This window comes from Tetrao urogallus, assembly GCF_951394365.1.
Source record: "Tetrao urogallus genome assembly, chromosome: 16".
NCBI lineage: Eukaryota > Metazoa > Chordata > Aves > Galliformes > Phasianidae > Tetrao > Tetrao urogallus.
In genome coordinates, this window is record NC_136829.1 from 10,413,789 (window position 1) to 10,431,234 (window position 17,446).

The 17,446-nt window shown below is 60.0% G+C and overlaps 2 protein-coding genes across 3 annotated transcripts; one reads left to right on the plus strand and one right to left on the minus strand.

Annotated features, from left to right (window-relative positions):
• Window positions 1–2,330: 2,330 nt before the first annotated feature.
• SDCBP2 (syndecan binding protein 2) lies at window positions 2,331–4,166 on the plus strand (the record flags this gene model as incomplete). Of its 2 annotated transcripts, none has more annotated exons than XM_079543307.1 (8): window positions 2,331–2,384; window positions 2,489–2,579; window positions 2,739–2,851; window positions 2,971–3,132; window positions 3,288–3,463; window positions 3,538–3,709; window positions 3,918–4,009; window positions 4,112–4,166. In XM_079543307.1, 8 exons carry the CDS (start codon window positions 2,331–2,333, stop codon window positions 4,164–4,166), a joined length of 915 nt encoding a protein of 304 aa, XP_079399433.1. The 2 variants fall into 2 exon arrangements, with proteins under 2 accessions (XP_079399433.1, XP_079399434.1); XM_079543308.1 differs by having other exon boundaries at window positions 2,748–2,851.
• Window positions 4,167–5,748: 1,582 nt separating this feature from the next.
• SNPH (syntaphilin) lies at window positions 5,749–10,093 on the minus strand (the record flags this gene model as incomplete). The annotated part of the gene is made up of 4 exons (XM_079543272.1): window positions 5,749–6,853; window positions 7,873–8,022; window positions 9,121–9,321; window positions 10,050–10,093. 4 exons carry the CDS (start codon window positions 10,091–10,093, stop codon window positions 5,749–5,751), a joined length of 1,500 nt encoding a protein of 499 aa, XP_079399398.1.
• Window positions 10,094–17,446: the final 7,353 nt, after the last annotated feature.

Genomic DNA, 17,446 nt, shown 5'->3' on the forward strand with positions numbered 1-17,446 from the left:
AGGCTCAAGGTCCCCAGCCGTGCTGCTCAGATCCCCGTGCCAACACCTGGCTTCTTTGCAAACAGCCTTTGCGTCGTTGGCTGCAATCAATAATGTGTCTGCAGCAAATCCCCCCGCAGCGGGTTCAAAGTTTGTGTTTAGAGAGAAGTGTTATGAGGCCTTTGAGAGTGAGCAGTGCAGTGGGCTGAGCTCCTTACACTGTGCTCCTGAGGCTGGGACCAGCAGCACCTGGTTTAGGAACGTTGTATGTGTGCTGCTCTGGTGCTTCGGGCTGGAAGGAGCTGCAGTGAGGTGATCCCTGGGCTGGGGGTAGTGCTGCAGGCCTCCAGGCTCAGGTCAATGCTCCAGGACCCTCAGCTTGGCAACATGAGGAGGAAGGCAGGGAGCTGCCCTGCCCTTTGCAGCAACTGCTCCTAGGCAGAATTTCCCCTTGAGCTTGGGTTTCTCTTCCTGCAATGCCTTCTGCTTTAATTATTAACCAGTGTCAGGCTGTGCCATGGCTTTGTGGCCAGAGATAAAGACTGGAGAGCAAAAAGACCGGGGGGACCTGGGGCTGCCACCTCCTGCCCTGGGGGGCAGACGACCCAGTGTCCCTTTCCTGTCTGTCTGTCTGCAGGGCTCTGCAGCAGCTTCTTTGAATGGTGGCATTGTGCTGCAAGTCATCACTGAGTGTTGGTGTATTTGTGTGCACACCCGTGTGCCTGAGCAGGGTCTGCAAGTGTGCTCATGGCTGCATTGTGTGTGCAGTGTGTGTGTGTGCACGGCTGTAGGCCCTGTGTTTGCAGTGGGCAGCAAAGTCCCAGCGCTCTCTGTGTTCTCTGCACCTGAGCCCTCCCAACTCCATTTCCACAAGGCTAACACAGCCCTGCTGGCACGGGTGCCATCCTTCTAGGGCAGACCTGGTGCTCACTCTCAGCTGTGCTTATCACATGTCTGCTGCTCCCATTGTATTCCGGGGCAGTTGGGCACCGCAGGCTAAAAATAATGCTGGTAAAATAGATTGCTTCCTGCTGGCACACAAAGCTGAGCCATGCCCTGCATCAGGGCTGGCCCTGTGCCACGGGCACCCACAGGCCCTGCATGCGTGGGGACACGGGGTCCGATGGCATCACACAGGTTGGGATGCGTGGCTCAGTGCTGGCTTGACACCCTCCGCCCGCAGCCCTGACTCAGTTTTCCCACGGGGCCATCACGAATGGATGCGGGATGTGGCAACGTCAGCCCCACACAGAGAGGTGTCACAGGGGACAGACACCCAACACGGGGCTGAGGGCACCCGCTGCGCCCACCCTGTGCTGGGCAAAGGGCTGTGGTGGCTTCTGGTTGGGGGTTACGGTGACACTGAGCAGTGTGATGGTGGCGCCTGGGGATTGTGTGGGTGGGAAGGGTGGAGGCCACCCTGGAAATGCACGACCCCATCTCTGTGGCTCCTAGGATGCTTGGAGCCATGGAAAGCAGTCCCCATCTCCGTGTGTGTCCCTATCCATTCCCTGTCTCTATCAGTGACCCCATCCATGTCCCCATCCCTGTTGCTGTCTGCTCCTCCCTGGGGCCGGCCCAGCTGCTTTGCCTTCACCTTCCTCCCCCATGCCCCACCTGGCACAGGGAGGTGGCAGTCAGCTGAGGCCACTGGGCTCCTCCCCGGGGATGGGCACTGCTATAAAAGCACGGAACAGGTGAAGGGCAGCGCATAGGAGCCAGAAATCTGCAGGTGAGTCTGGAGGGACTTGGGCTGGGGGGTGAGACTGGGTTTGTGGGATCATCCCCCCCCCCACCTCAGGATGCTGCTACCAGGCAGGATCCTGCCTGGCTCCAGTGGTGCTTGGAGCAGAGGTTGGAGGCGAGCGCTGATGTTTGGGTGATGTTTTTTGGGGCACAGAGGTGTGCAGGGCATGGGGTGGAGGGAGCTGGTGGGGGGCTGAGAACAGCAAGAAGTAGTGATGGAGGGTTTTTGTCCATGGGGGTGTTGCCCATGGGGGCATCACCCGGCTGAGTCTGGGGAAACTAAAAGAGCCTCTGGCTGCCTGGTGTAGCCAGCACATCACACCTGGAGCAGAGTGCTTGCTGGGATGCTCATGCTCATGCTCATGCTCATGCTCATGCCCCTCACGTGCCCCAGCTGCTGGGATGTGACAGAGGCAGTGGCCCCAGTGATGCAGTCCTGAGTCATGCCCCAGGCTGCAGGTGATGGCTGGGACACAGAGATAGAAGTAGAGCGAGCCCAGCCCTGTGGGTCCCTGAGGGGTGTTTGTGGCACTGCACCCAGCCCTAAAAAGCCCTGACCCTGTCCTCACCCCATCCCCATCCCATCCCCAGGCTCAGCACCAGCGATGGCTACGCTCTACCCCTCACTGGAGGACATGAAGGCCCACCAGGTCCTGCAGGTCAGTGTCTGTTCATCTGCACTATGGGGGTGATCAGACCCATTGGGTGCTCATGGTGAGCCCAGGACAGGGGCTGTGTCTCAAGCAAACCCCATCTCCCCCAGGCACAGGCAGCTGCTGGGATTGGCACCCCTGCCACCACAGTGCTCACTGAGAAGCCAAAGCTGGAGAAGCCATCGGTCACCTCCAGCACCGGTAATGTGGGGTGTGGTGCCAAGGGACTGTTTGGGGTTGGGGTATGGGGGTGCCCACATGGTGGGGGCTCAGCTGAGGACCCCAGCAACTCGGTGTGTGGGTAGGGGATGAGGTGTGGGGGTTTCTTGGCTCATCCCATGGGTCTCTCTGTGTCCATAGTGCCCTCAGCACCACCCGCGCTGTACCCCAACCTGGCCGAGCTGGAGGATTACATGGGGCTGGTGCTCTCCAGCGAAGAGATCCAGAAAAACCTCTTCCCAGATAACAGCACTGTAGGTTCAGGGCGGTGGGTCCCCTCCCGTAGCCGCATCCTGCCTGGGAAAGGGACGCAGCGTCCCTCGAGGGCTGATGTGTGTCCCCATGTCCCTGCTTATCCCCGGCCCCATTGCAGGCGCTGACTCCCGTCGGGTCTCTGCCGGAACAGCTGGTTGCCCCACTGAGTGGGAACAATGCGGGGCTGCGGCGGGCGGAGATCAAACCAGGTGTGCGAGAGATCCACCTCTGCAAGGACGAGCGGGGCAAGACGGGGCTGCAGCTGAAAAACGTCGACCAGGTAGGGGTTGGGCTGGCGGGGAGCTGCGGTGCTCTGCTGTGCGGCACGGCGTGACACGGAGCATCGCTGCACGGCAGTGCATGGCACAAAGCTCAGCACTGCCACCTGGTCCCGGTGGCGGCCCTGCGCCATCGCTCCCCTCGCTGTGTCCACAGGGCATCTTCGTGCAGCTGGTGAAGGCCAACTCTCCGGCGGCGCTGGTGGGGCTGCGCTTTGGTGACCAGATCCTGCAGATTGATGGCAAGAATTGTGCAGGCTGGAGCAGCGACAAGGCGCAGCGGGCACTGAAGAAGGCGTCCCCGGAGAAGATTGTCATGGTGGTGAGGGACAGGTGAGAGATGTCTGGTGGATGGGTGTGCAGTGCTGCTGTGTGCGGGGCTGGCGTTGACCCCACTGTCCCTACAGACCGTTCCAGCGTACTGTCACCATGCACAAGGACAGCACCGGGCATGTGGGTGTTGTGGTGAAGAAGGGGAAAATCGTGTCTCTGTCCAAGGACAGCTCTGCTGCCCGCAATGGGCTCCTGACACACCACTACATCTGCGAGGTCAATGGTCAGAACGTCATCGGCATGAAGGTATGGACACGGCTGTGTACCCACTGCTCTCCCCATGGCACAACTGCCTGGAGTGAGGGCACCCCTGCAGTTGGTATGGGGCTTTTGGGTGCAGATTTTGGACTTGGAGCTGCTGCTGCCCTGGGAGGTGTGGGGATTCCCACATTGCCCTGGATGTGAGGTGGGGATTTGTCACGGCATTTCGTAATGTTTGCCCCTTCCTCCACAGCACAAACAGCTGATGGAGGTGCTGGCGGGCGCAGGGAATATCATCACTCTGACCATCATCCCTGCTGTCATCTATGAGCACATGGTGAAACGGTGAGATCTGTGCTCTCCCTATTCCCCATCTCCTATCACCCCCAGCCCCACAGTGCCCCCAGGGGACCCTGGGGCTCCCCCTGACCCCTTCCCCATATGCAGGCTGTCACCGGGACAGATGAAGTCATCCATGGACCACTCCATCCCCGACCTCTGATGCCATCCCTGCTGCTCCAACACCTGGGGGCAGACGCCAATGTGGGCACCCCCATGGCCAAGCCTGGAAGAGGGGAGGGAACTCAAAGGAAATGCTGGAGGTACCCCTTCAGCCCCCCCAGAATGAACCCAGGGGAGCTACTGGCGCGACACCATCCCATGTCCCCCAGCTCTCGGCACACGGACCAGGGTTGGGGGATGTGCTCCTGCCCCCAGTGCCTCTCCTTGTCCCCCCGTGCCCTCCATATCCACCCCCAGGGCAGACGCCAAAGGCCGTCTCCAGCCAAGCAGACACAGACCCAGCGACGTTTATTACATCCACCGCAGTACAGGACAGCGGAAACGAGAGAAGAGAGGGGGGAGAGGTTTACAGCTTTGTCAGTTTTTTTTTTTTTCTTTTTTTTTTTTCTTTTTTTTTTTTCCACTTCTGTATTTAAAAAATATATTATATAGATTTGTCTTTCAAATATAACGTTACATTTATTTCTTGGCTAAGCTTTGGATAGTCGGACAGACGCGTACACGGATCCACGAATACATTGCACGAGAGGTTATAGCCCAGGGCTGCTCGCTCCGACCGCTGCTCCCCAAACACTGCATGCAGTGCCAGCCCCCACCCCTTGGATATGGGGGGCTGGGAGGGCACAGCGTCCTGTGGTGAGGGGGGGGGGACACCGTTGCTTCAAGTCACGAGGAAGCTGCAGACATTCGCGGTGGGGGCCAGGACCCCTCGGTACACCTGGGGGCCGCCCCTGCTGACCAATCTTTGCTGTCTTTGCTTTTCCAATAAAATAAATAAATACCCCCCCCTCCCCCCCCGAATAAAAGAAAAGAAAAAAAAAGGCATTTTGCAGTAGTTTCCCCCCCCAACCCCTCCTGGGAAAATAGGGTTTGGGTGGGGAGGGGTGGACAAGGATGCACCCAAACCAAGAGGGTGCCTGGTCCCACTCCACAGCAGCCAGACCCGGTTCCAGGGCCCCAACTTTACCAAAAGGAAATGAAAGTGAATATAGTGCAAAGCAAATGAATGAACGGAATGGACGGCGCTGCGGGCGGCTCAGCCTTGCTCGGGTGTGAGGTATATCCAATTCCATCCCATTTCCACCCTCCATGTCCAGGGGGTTCCCTCCGTCCTCCTCCACGTCCCATTGTGCAATGCTGCACCCAGAGCAAGAAGCCTGCCTGGGGAAGGGGCCGGGCTGCACCCCATCGCAGCCCCCACCCCGGTGCTCGGTGCCTCCTCGCTCTCTCCCACTGCAGCGACGTCCCCGGGTCCGTGCGAGGACAACCGAAAAGAAAGCAAAGTGCCACGCGGTGACATCGCGGGATGACATCCCCAGCACCGCAGAGCTGCTTGCAGGGACGGGGCCTGGCCACCCCTCGTATCGCCGCGTCGAGTCCTCGGCATCCTTGGGGACAAAGGCTCAGGGCAGCACGCCCACCCCGTGCCCCTTCTGCCCCCACCCCAAGGGGCTTTACGAGGAGCAGAGCAGACGGAGCGCCACGTCCCCCAGCGCGGGGCTCTACAATCAGCCGTCGGCTCCGTGGGGTGGGCTGGGGGGCGGGACGGGGCTGCGGGGGGGTCAGGGTTGCGCTCCGCCCCCGGGGTTGGGGCTGCTGACGGCGCGGCAGCCCATCCTGCGGATGGAGTGCAGGGCCACGGTGCAGCAGCCGCGCAGCAGCGAGCTGATGTTGTAGATGGGTTGGCCCTGGCGGCGCTGCGAGCGGCACAACCACGCCACCGTGGGCACAGCCGGCACCACCACGGCCAGCAGATCCACGATGAAGTGGCGGCTCCAATAGCTCTTGGATGGAGCGCCGTCGCAGCCCGGCTCCGCTGTCGCATCCTCCTCGGGAGCGCAGGCGATGGCCACCGAAGGGCCGGCGCTGGGGGGCTGCTGCACGGTGGGGTTGTGGGGCACCTCCCCGTCCTCGGGCTCCAGGTCCATAACGCCGGCGGGGTTCGGCATCTCGCAGCCCGGCGCCACGTCTTCCATCTCGGACACCCAAACCGAGGTGGGGCTGCCCAAGCTGCACGCTTGGGATTTCATCACCTTCTCCAGGAGGGTGTCCAGGTCGGGCTGGCAGTGCGCAAAGTCCGTCTGGATGGCGCGCTCCTGCATGCAGCTGGCCTGCACGCCCGCCTCTACGCCGCCCCGAAGCCCCAGCAGCTTCTCGTAGGTGGAGCTGGGCGGCAGCCGCCCGCAGGGCTCCCCCCCTTCTAACAAGTCCGGGCGGCCGGGAGCTTCGTCCCCCCCAGCAAAGCCGCTGTCGGCCCCTTCGTCCACCGAGATGGTCTGCGATCCGCCCACGGTGCGCTCGCCGCCCGCCTGGTCGCTCAGCTTGGTGTAGGTGGAGCTGCGGGTGAGGGATCTCGCCGGGGATCCCCCCGCCGACTCAGCAGCCCCCTCCTCCTTCAGCCCCGCGCCGTTCTGTGCCACCTCCATGCTGTGCAGCAGCGTCTCCAGCTTCTTGTTCTGGATGTTGATGTCGACGAAGTACTTCTGCAGCCCCTTGTCCTTCTCCAGCAGGTTGTTCTTCACCGTGTCGATCACCTGCTTCAGCTGCTTGATCTCCTTGCGGGCCTCCTTCAGCGCCAGCTGGGCCTCCACGCGGTGGCACTCCTCCTCGATCCAGTCCTCCTGCATCCGCGACAGCTGCGTCTTCAGGTCCTCGATCTCAGCGTCCCTGCAATGAGATGCAGGCGGGCACACGGCGTCACCACGGGTCAGGAGCAGGATGCCCCGCGGTTCCCACGGTGGTTCAGAGCAGCGATTTAGGGTAAAAACACTCAGAAAAAAAAACCATGTTTGGGATGTAGGGCTGTGTCCAGGTATCCAGGAACCCCAGCAGTGATGCCCAGCCAGCTCCCAAACGCAGATGTGGCACATAGGGTCATATTTTGGTGGGCATGGTGGGGATGGGTTGGTGGTTGGACCCAATGACCTTGGAGGTCATTTCCAATCTGAATGACTCTACGCAGGCATGGTGGGGATGGCCTGGCCTTTGGTTCTGATGATCTTAGAGTTCTTTTTCAGGTTTGATGGCTCTATGATCACAGGGAAGAAGAGGAGGCTTAGGGAGAACTCATTGCTCCCTACAGCTCCTGAAAGGAGGTTGGAGCAAGGTGGGGTCAGCCTCTGCTCCCAGGTAACAGAGATTACCTGGGGGGGGGGGGGAGGTGGTGGCCTCATATTGCAGGGGATGGTCAGGTTGGGTGGTAGGAGAAATTTCTTCTCCGAAAGAGTGGTGATGCAGTGGCAGAGGCTGCCCAGGGGATGGTGGGCTCACCGGATGGTGCTCCAGATCCGTGAAGATGTGGCACTGAGGGACACGGCCAGTGGGCACGGTGGGGTTGGGCTTGGGGATCTTGGAGCTCTTTTCCAAGCTCAATGACTGTGATTCTAAGGGCTGTGCGAGGACACCGGCTGCCCATGGTGGCTGGCTGGCAGCTGGCAGGGCGGTGAGGACGTGCCTAAGCCCCCAGAGGAGCAGATGGAGCTCAGCCACCGCGTGATGCTGACATTCAGAAAAACCGTGGGAGAGAAAAACCAGCCACGAAAGAAAGAGCACAGTCAGCCCCGGTGAGCACGCCAGGCTCTGCAGCCCCGCCAGCTGCTCCGTGCTGTGGCAGTGAATTCAGATTTGAGGAAAATTAGAAAGAGAGAGCCAGGTGCTTGCAAGGAGCCCCGCAACCCCACACCTACCTGTCCTGCAGCCGCTCCTGCGTGTCCTTCAGGCGGGCCTTCAGGTGCCGGATGCAAACCTCCTTCTGCTGCAGTGGGGTCAGGTACTGCTCTGGTGTGGGTGGTTTGATGCCATGGTTGTCACTGCACAGGTTGTATTTGGCCGAGCGCCTGCGGGGACACGGCTGTCACCCAGCTGCTGGCCCAGGGCTGTGCTCCCCACGGAGATGTCACACGCACATTGCCCACAGCAATCTCTTAGCACATGTACCATGAGCATGGAGGCCCCAAATTGGGGTCAGTCCCACCAGAGGTGTGCAGTGGGATAGGCTACGGTGAAGCAGGTCTGAGCTGCCCACACATCCCAGACTGCAGCAGCAGTTCTGGACCCTCCCTGTGTTGCCACCAGCACAGCTGAGATTGATGGATGTCTTTGGGCATCAGCCCGGTGCAGCTCAGCAAGCATGGGGTGGAGAGAGAGGGGAGGAGAAAGGCTGCTGCTCTATGGCTGCATGCTCAGCTAGGGAGCAGGCACAGAGCTGTGCACAGCTCCAGATGCTCGTGTCTTGCAGCAGGCTGCACTGAGACCCTGCACATCACAGTGGGGTGCTCCAAACCCCCTGTGCATTGCAGCAGAGCAAAGTCCCCATGCACTGCCGTGGCGCAGCTCAAAGCTGCCAGGCGTCATGCAGGCAGATCCATAGTTCTGAGCAGAGAGAAGCAATGTGCTGGGAGAAGCCAGGTAGGATGGTGGTCATCCTACCCCATCCCTGCTCTGTTTGCTGGCTGACCCCTTCATTTCCTCCCAGATGCAAAGCCACCTCCAGAGCTGGAACGCAGTTGGTGGGGTCAGTCCCAACCAAGGGATGAGCCTCACCGCCCAGAGCAATGTGTGAGCAGCCCCAAATACAGTTCTGCTGCACCTTCTGCCCCAAAGGCAGCGTTCCTGGGGAGCAGCGAGCAGAGGGAGGAACGCATGCAGCACACAAGCCACAGCCAGGGCAGGACAGGAGGGATGAGCACGGAGCTGGCAGGAGGGTGACAATGGGGAGAAGACATAATGACAGCAGTAGAGGAGCTGTGGGGACGGCGGGGGCTCAGCAGCCCCTCCAGCAGCTCCGAGCACAGCAGCACGGCCTCCTCCTGCAGCCCCTGTGCTTCTGCCCCATGGCACGTGGGCACTGTGGGCACCGGGGCCGGCACTGCTCCCCCTGCCCAGGGAACCCCCAGATGGGGACAGTGCCCATGGGGCTGTGGGCGAGGGGTTACCTTGGGGTGGGGCTGCTGTCGCTGCCCTTGTAGGAGCCAGAATTGCTGCTGCTGCTCAGCGAGGAGGTGCCGTAGGTGTCCCTCCCGGGGGGCGAGGGGCGCCTGGAGGCAGGGAGAAGAGGCTGTGTCTCAGGCCGAGTGGCTGAGGGCGCTGACGACTTAAAGAAGGAGGCAAAACCACTCCGTCCATAAAGCCCGCGACTGCCAACCACCGCACCGAGAACACACAAGACAAAAGGACAGAACAAACAGCAGGGATCAAAATGGCACGGAGACGGGTGTGAAGGTGGGGGTAGGGGAGCCCAAACCCACCCGCTCCATCCCATGGGTACCCGCATGGCATCCCCGTGCCCAGGGACTGGGAGCCCCTAGGAGAGAGTCCTGGAAGTGGGCTGGGGTGGACAGCACTCACACATGGGCATATCTGCCCCTTCTCTGCTGGTGATGGCTGCGGTCAGGAAGTAAAAAAGTGCAGCCCAGGGTATGGAGACACTCACAGGGGAATAAATGCTTCTTCCCTCTCTTTTTCCCTATTGTTTGCTATTGCTACAGCTCAAGAGAGCCCTTCCAAGAGCCAATTCCCCTCCCAGCATTGCTGCCAATCCTAGGACTGGGGGGGGGGGGGGGGGACGGGGACATCCACCAACACCACCTTTGGTGGACGGGACCAAGAGTGGATCCTGGGGTGAAGGAACAGATCCTGGGAGCATGGAGTGGACCCCAGAACTGCAAGATTGGTGCCGAGTGCGGCAGACACATACAGAGACGGACGGGTGCTGTGCTGGGGGTGCTCCATGCGGGGTCGGGGAGCTGTGGGCAGCATCCAGCGACATGCAACGCCCCGAATCCTCAAAGCTGCATCCCTGGGCTGCTCCCTGCCCTGCTGTGGCCCTGGCTGGTCACCGCTGCTGCTCCCTGTGCGTATTCACCTTCGTGATCCGGTGGATGAGCGTCTGCTCCCCGGCAGAGACATGGCCGTGGTGCCGCGGGTCCTGGGCACAGGGGAACTGCAGAGGAAAAGCAACAGAGACAGGAGATCAAAAGGGGAAATCCAGCCGGGACAGAGCCCACCACCAGCTGTGTGAGGTGTCGATGCAGTCCTTGGGTTGCCTTTATGGCACTGCGCCGTGATCCCACGGCCCAGCAGCATCACAGTGCTGTGCCCAGAGTTGAGTCTTTCCTCCCTTCATAAGGCAAAGCACAACCAACACCTGCACGTACATTCCTAAGGCAGAAACACCCATTCCTGCCCCCTCACTGCATCCTGCTCCACACTTCATTAATTAAACCCGAACTGCCCATTCATCAGTGACATCAGGTGAGGAAGCACAGATCCTTGCGTGATGCAGCAGCAGCAGCAGCTGCTAATCCCATGAGAAGCACACATCCCGTCTGCCTGAAAATAAATAGGGCAGATCCCGAGATCTGCAGCTCCAGCAGGCAGCAGCTCTGGGTCCACGTGGGGATGGGAACTGCTGCAGAGGAGGATCACTACAGAGAGCATCAGTTCTGCACATCCATGGCACTGAGCAGTGCTGCTGCTGCCCTATGGCATTCACAGCGGGCTGGGAACAGCTGGGCACTGCACGCCTTCACCCCCTTCTCCTCCCCCCCCCCATCATGGTACATTCCAACTGCATCTGTCCCAGATCTCAGCAGCTCCAGCCCAGAGCAGCTCCAGCAATGGGCCCTCTGATAATCGATGGGTTGGGACTGCTGAGTGCTGCCTGGGCTGCGGGCCAGGGCTGGGAGAGAAGTGGGGTGAGAGGGGAGGAGGGAACGCTGCCGGCCCACGCCTGATGGAGCCTTTTGTGTTGGAAATCTCAGATTGTCTCCCCCAAGGATAACTTCCATCCAATGCTCAGAGTGCTCTCCTTTCTCCTGGGTTCACACCTGCCTGTATTCCAGCATAGGGCACCAACGAGACAGAATGAACCAGAGCAGCCCTATGCCCTACGCAAAAGGTTCCAGTCCCTGGGCTTGGGCTCACAGGGATGGGGGGAAGCCCTTGGAAGGGACAGCAGTGCTCTGTGCTGCAGGATCAGAGCTCCCGGATCAGCTGCCCGCGGCCGCGGGGCTTTGCAAATGCAGCAGCATGAATCAGCATCCAGCAGAGCCCGGCCCCCGGCAGCGCATGCCGCAGCACAGCCCGGCCCCGTGCATTGCCACCGTGCTGCCTTCGGGCCGAGCTCTGCGGGATTTGCAGCCACAGAGGTGAACTCTTCGCCCTCTCACCGCCCCGAGTGCTGCACGGCAATCCGTGCCTGCCCCGCAGCGCCCGCCTGCATCCTGCTCTTCCCATTGCCAGCTCCCGTTCCCACTCCTGCCTTTCCCGTTCCCCGTGGGCACACAGCAAAGCTCAGCTCAGGAGGGAGCCCTCGGGTGCACACAAACCCAGTGCACGTTCTCCCTGCTCAGGCTGCTGGGTGCCCTCCTGCGCCGCACCGCCTTGGTTCCCATTGCTGGCAATGAAGCAGTGCTCTCTTTGTTCTCAGGAAATCCAGAGGCTGCTTCCATCTCCCCAAAAGCCACACCGTGCCCACGGGCTGCCAGGACGGACAGGTCTGGCAGACAGACAGACAGACAGACCTGCACATCCTTCCCACGCACGCTGCACACTTTGCCTCCGAGGGAGGAGGTAATTGCTTATTTGCACTCGCAATTAACGCCGACATGTGAACCCGGATGAGCAGCTACAGAACCTCACCATGAAGGAAAGGGGAGGTGATCTGATCACATCTGAAACGCAACAGAGGGAAACGCAGCACAGCTCTCTGCTTTCTGCACGCTCAGTGCCTGCCGGCAGCTCTGCTGCAGAACCCAACAGGGATGCGGGAGGGAAATGGCAGAGGGATGGAGGTGTCACACTGCTGGTGGGACCCACAGCCTGGCCTGAGCTGAAATGCTGAGCTGCAGCCTGGGTGGGAGCTGCCCAGCATGGCAGGCAGCCCACAGCAGCAGCTCCGGCTGCTCATCCATTAGGCATTAGGAAAAACACACAGAGAGGAAATGGAAAGTGTCCAAAGATAAATGAGAGGGTCCCCGAGCGCGCCGTGTGCTCTCCAGCCAGGAAGACAATGGCAGGCATGGGGAGAGCTGAGGAGGAATCAGGAGCAGGTCACCGTAACAGGAGAAAATGCCCAATAAACGTGGCTTCTGGAAGGGGTCAAAGCAAAGCTGCAAGGATGGGCAGGAAGAAGAAATCCCGCAAAAATATTGGGTGGGAGGCAACCCAAGCTGAGTATGGCACAGCAGGAAAACACCAAGAACCTTAAAAATGGACGTCAGGAGCCAGGGCAGCAGGAAGGGAATCAGATCTGGAGCACCCGAGCGGCTCCTGCAGGATCCATCCACTGCCATGACCCCAATTGGGTGCTGATTTCCTCTGCTTTGCTTTCATCTTTTTCTGCAAGATGAGGGATGGGAGGAAAGGCACCAGGAGCGATGCTGGGGGGTTTGGGGAGCGCTAGTGTCCAGAGGAACCAGAGCTGTACCTGTGCCAAACCCAGCTTCGGGGAATGGTGGGATGGAGCTGCCCATCGCAAGCTCCAGTGCTGTCTCCTCACACCAACCAACAGCAAAATCCCCCACGGAGCTCCCAGCACGACCCTGCTCCTAGGACACAGCACCCCGCGACCCCCACCAACCCTCCATCCTCACCCAGTGCTTTCAGCCATCATTGCTCTGGTAGCGCTCCGTATCTGCTGCGCTCAGCAGTGGGCAGCGCTGCGCTCCGTGCTGACGGTGCACGGGCAGCACAGTGCCAGGCACAGCTCCCCCCGGAGACCACGCAATGGAACGGAGTGAAGCGAGGAGGGCGGGCGGAGCACCCAGAGCTCAGCCCCGTGCTGCAGGGAAGGGCTTCTCCCCATCAAGGTGAGCGCTCAGCCTTGGTTCTGGAGTCGGTGCTTCGCAGGGAAACACATCAAGGTGGAACAGCGCGGCTCCTCCAGGCTGTGCCAGGGATGGACACCATTCGGGCTGGACTGTCATTGCTCTTTAGGCAATGGACCCTGCTGACCAACACCTCTGAAGACCCTCAGCTCCTTCCCGGGGGGTTTTGCTTCTGCACATTCCTGAGATACCCCACTTTCCCCATTCCCGCAGGACCGGCCATGCCCTGCCCCACCAGCTCATCCTGCCCTCTCATGGAGCACACAGAAGCAGACAGGCTTCTCACTAACCCGGCTGCTGCAGCAGCCTCCTGCCCCTGTGCTGCCTTCCCCATCCGCTGCTTCTTTTGCTGGGGTTCCCATGGCTGCCCAGTCCCAAACCCCACGGGATGCTCTGGGATGCCCCCAGCCCACTTGCCATTCCCATTCCCACAGCTGCTCCTGGCTATCTGGGACAGCCACCAGGTGTACCTCCATGCGGTGCCTCTGCCACGTGTCACACACAGCCCCAAACAGCAGCAGATGTGACCCCACATGGGGCTGGACCACAGCTGGATCCATCCCATGAGCAGCACCAGCCCCTCAGTGTTCCAGCAATGGGACGCTCTGGGGTTGGCACACCTCACCAGACCCCATTCAAAGCCACCTAAATCCCACACCTCCTCATTTCCTTTGCCACGTTCTGCACAGGAATGCTGCGCCACGGTGGCCCCAAGGAGCCCCAGCACTGGCCCAGAGTGACCCCCGGGGCCATATCAGCCCCCCACAGACATCCTCAACGAATGCAGAGAACAAAAAGGGGCAGCAGATCACAGCTCCACTTCCACAAGGAACAAACCCGCCTTGGAGGAGCCCTCACTGCCTTTTTTTTGTGTGCCGACTTTGCTTTCCCTTCACGCTAAAAATAAAGGAAGTGCAAAACAACAGCAAACAGCCACAGACTCGATTTGGGATGGAACGCTGCGGCCCAGAAAACAGCAACAGTGCCAGCATCAGGGCAGGGATGGAAGGGACTGGGATGTAGCTGGATGGATGTGGGGCCAACGCAGAGGTGGATGGACGCACAGCCTCGGTCTGCAGACAGACAGACAGACAGACACTGCTTGAGGTCACATCAGAGCAGAGCACTCGGGGCATGAGCAGAGACACAACGCGCCGAGCGTTTACTCAGCACCACCAGAAAAATCAATCCTGCTCCGAGCTGTTCTCTCACACAGGGTTTTTTCCTTTCATTCTCCCTTGTTTTGTAACAAAACACTGAGCTGACACCCGGAGTTTGCAGGAAAATAGAGACCATTGGATGCCACGCTCTGCAGCTCATCCCTCCCCCGAGGAGAGCATCGTGACAAACCCTGCGGCAGTCACAGCAAGAGCAGCACTGCGACCCAGACCTGATGGTCACAGCTGGGGGTGCCCAGTGCTCCCACCACCCCGTGCAGCCACACAGAAGGGAGAGGAAAGCTCTCCTTCAGGGCAGGAAGGCAGAGATGCAGACGATGAATTCATCCTCCAGCATAACAGCCACCCCTCCCTCCCAGCACACACGCAGCCGCAGCGTGGCAGTGGTAGGGCTGCCCTCACCCCCACCCACCCCAAGTAGGGTCCCTGTGCTGCTGCACCGTCCCACATCTCCTGTCCCGACCTGCTGCAACGCTCCCCACTGTGGGCACACATCTGCAAGCATCGCCTTTCCTGACCCCAAGCAGAGACCCCAAAGCCCTGCAGATGTCATCTTTGCTTTCCTGCACAAGGTCACAACACAGCCCATGCGTTACCCAGAGCAAAGTGGGAGCACTGCTGTTTTACAGGCACACCCAATGCATGGCAGCGGGTTTGGATGTGACAAGCAGGCAGCACTGACCTTGCAGGGAGAAGAGGAAAGGAGCGCACAGCTCATCAATCTGCTCATGTGCTTTCTATCCCTTTGGAGATGGAGCTTTAAGCCATTAAGTAATCAAATCTCAATCGCACAGCAGCTCCAGCTCCTGCAGTGCCCCGTAGTGCTGGGAGGCACAACTGGGCTTTGCATGGAGCAGGTGCAGGTCTGGGGCATGCAAGGAGGGTTTGGGGCATGCAAGGAGGGTTTGGGGCATGCAAGGAGGGTGTGCCCAGTGCATGTGGTGTGGGGTTGGAGCACGGAGGATGGGGCTGATGGGGTTTTGGTGCATGGAGGGTGGGTTTGGTGCATGCAGTGGGGTTCTGGTGCATGCCATATGGGTGTGACGCACGTCATATGGGTACAATGCATCGAGGTGGGTCTGCTACATGGGGTGGGGGTGCACTGCAAGGCCAGCGACCACAAGTCATGCGATTCCCACTGCAGGGACCCAGTGCATGCAATAGGGCATCAGTGCCTGCGTTGCTGCTCTGTGGGCACAGTGCAGGCGTGTGCAATGCGGGGCTGCTGCATGCAGTGCAGGGCTGGAGCACGCATGACGTGTGTCCGGTGTGTGCCATGGGCTGTGCTGCAGGCCTGGTGCTCTGCCCTCCCCGAGCACCCCCTCTCTGTCCTTCGACCCCCCCGGTACACGCAGCTCCCCCCATCTTCCAACCCCCCAGATCGGACCCCCGGTGCCCCCTCCCTGCTCACCTGCGCGGGGCCCGCGGCTCTCGGGGGCGGCAGCGCCGGGCTCAGCGACCTGGAGGGGAAAGGAGAGAGCGGGCGGTAAGCGGGGGGGAGCACGGAGCAGGGCCGGGACCCCCACCACCACCCCGCGGCCTCCATCACCTGCGCCGGCCTCCATGGGTGCGGCGGCGGAGGGAGGGAGGGAGGGAGGGAGGGATGGAGCCGGCAGGGAGGGATGGAGGCAGGAGAGAGGGAGGGAGGGATGAGCGTCGCAGCTGCGTAATTTGCCTCTCGCTCCTCTGCGCTCTTAAAGCGACGGCAGCCCGGCTGCCCCCCCGCGGGGTTTCCCTGGTTTCTATGGTAACTCCCCCCAAAAAAGCAGGAAAAATAAAAAGTCGGGCTTCCAGACCCCTCCACACTCGCCGTGCTCTCCCCCAGCCCCGCTAACGGCGCACTTCCGTATAGCAAAAAAGCTTCGATTCATGGCAGCTGGAGCGGAGGATCAGCAGAGCGGGGCTGCGGCAGCGGGGCGAGCCGGGCTGGGGTCCGGCCAGGTGCTGTCAGTGCAACGGGAAACGTGAATTCCGTCCCGCGGTTACTCACGGTGCTCCCCGCACACTTCCATTCGCAGCCGGCTGAACCTAACGTTGGAAGGAGCTGCACCTGGGGTGGGAGGCTGAGCTCTGCCCTCCCCAGCAGGGCTCGCATCGATCGCTGCAGCCCGCCGGTGGGGGCAGCCCGGTGCTGCAGCTCCGTTCCGCTGAGCCCTGGGCAGCGCAGCGAGGTTGCAGTGCAGGAACCGACCTGACAGCTGCGTGCGTTGGATCCTACACGTCTGCATGTGCATATGGATTTAAGGGAGGAAACGGTTCGTGTGCTGGCGAGGTCAGAGCAGGACGTGTTCCTGGATCCAAATCACAGCCCAACCTCAGAGCACACCTGACCGAGAAGGAAAACCAAGCCCACGTTTCAGCCCAAGCACATGTAAAAGCAGTGCCAGCATGCTGGGCTTCCTCTGCAGCTCCGTGTGTGACTCCCCAGCCGGTTATTTTGGAATTCTGACAGACCTGTTTTGTAGATGTGCTCGTCTTTCTTCCTCTGCTATTTACAGCAAGGTTTGCACCTCATTTATTCTGCCATACAGACTGCTTTCAATGTATGTATATCCTGCCAACCTGCCTCTGGTTTATTCCCGCTTGTCTTCTGCTCTCCTCCAGCCTCCTTTTGTGTCTCCAGTTCCTGGTGAACCCAACTCGAAGCCTCCCTCTCTGAAAGAGCAAATTGTCCTCGTGTCAGCTGCTGCCAGAGCTCCTCTCCCTGGTATGGCAGCGGCAGACGTGGTGCAGGCAGCAGCTCTGCTGCAACACACATTCATTTCAGGTGCCTTCGGGGGAAGGAACGGCTTCTCCTCATCTCCCAGGCCTGTCCTCTGTGCTGTTTACCTCCTGACCCCTCGTGGTGTCGAGCACCACATTAGCAAGGCTGGGCACGCAGGGGTGTAACCAACAGGAAGGCCTGGAGAGTCAGGATGACAGCATCATCCACCCTCATACATGTAAAGATCACAGCAAACACCAAGATGAGCCCGGACCAAAGTGAGGCGGCACCAGTTTTGATCCTTTAGAACAAATACACAGCAAACATCTTGGTCAGACTTTTATTGATTCCATAGAAAGAGGTGTCAGCACAGCCAGAGCACTGGGATGTCCTGGAGCACCAAATGCACACAGCCACGCTTTCAGCACGTGGAAATTACCAACAGAATGGCAGTAGAGGCCTTAAATAAATCAGATAAACGTACAAAGGATCACTAACATTTCTAACAGCCGTTTTTATGTTGGCCTATGCATAAGGGGAGCTGTTAGTC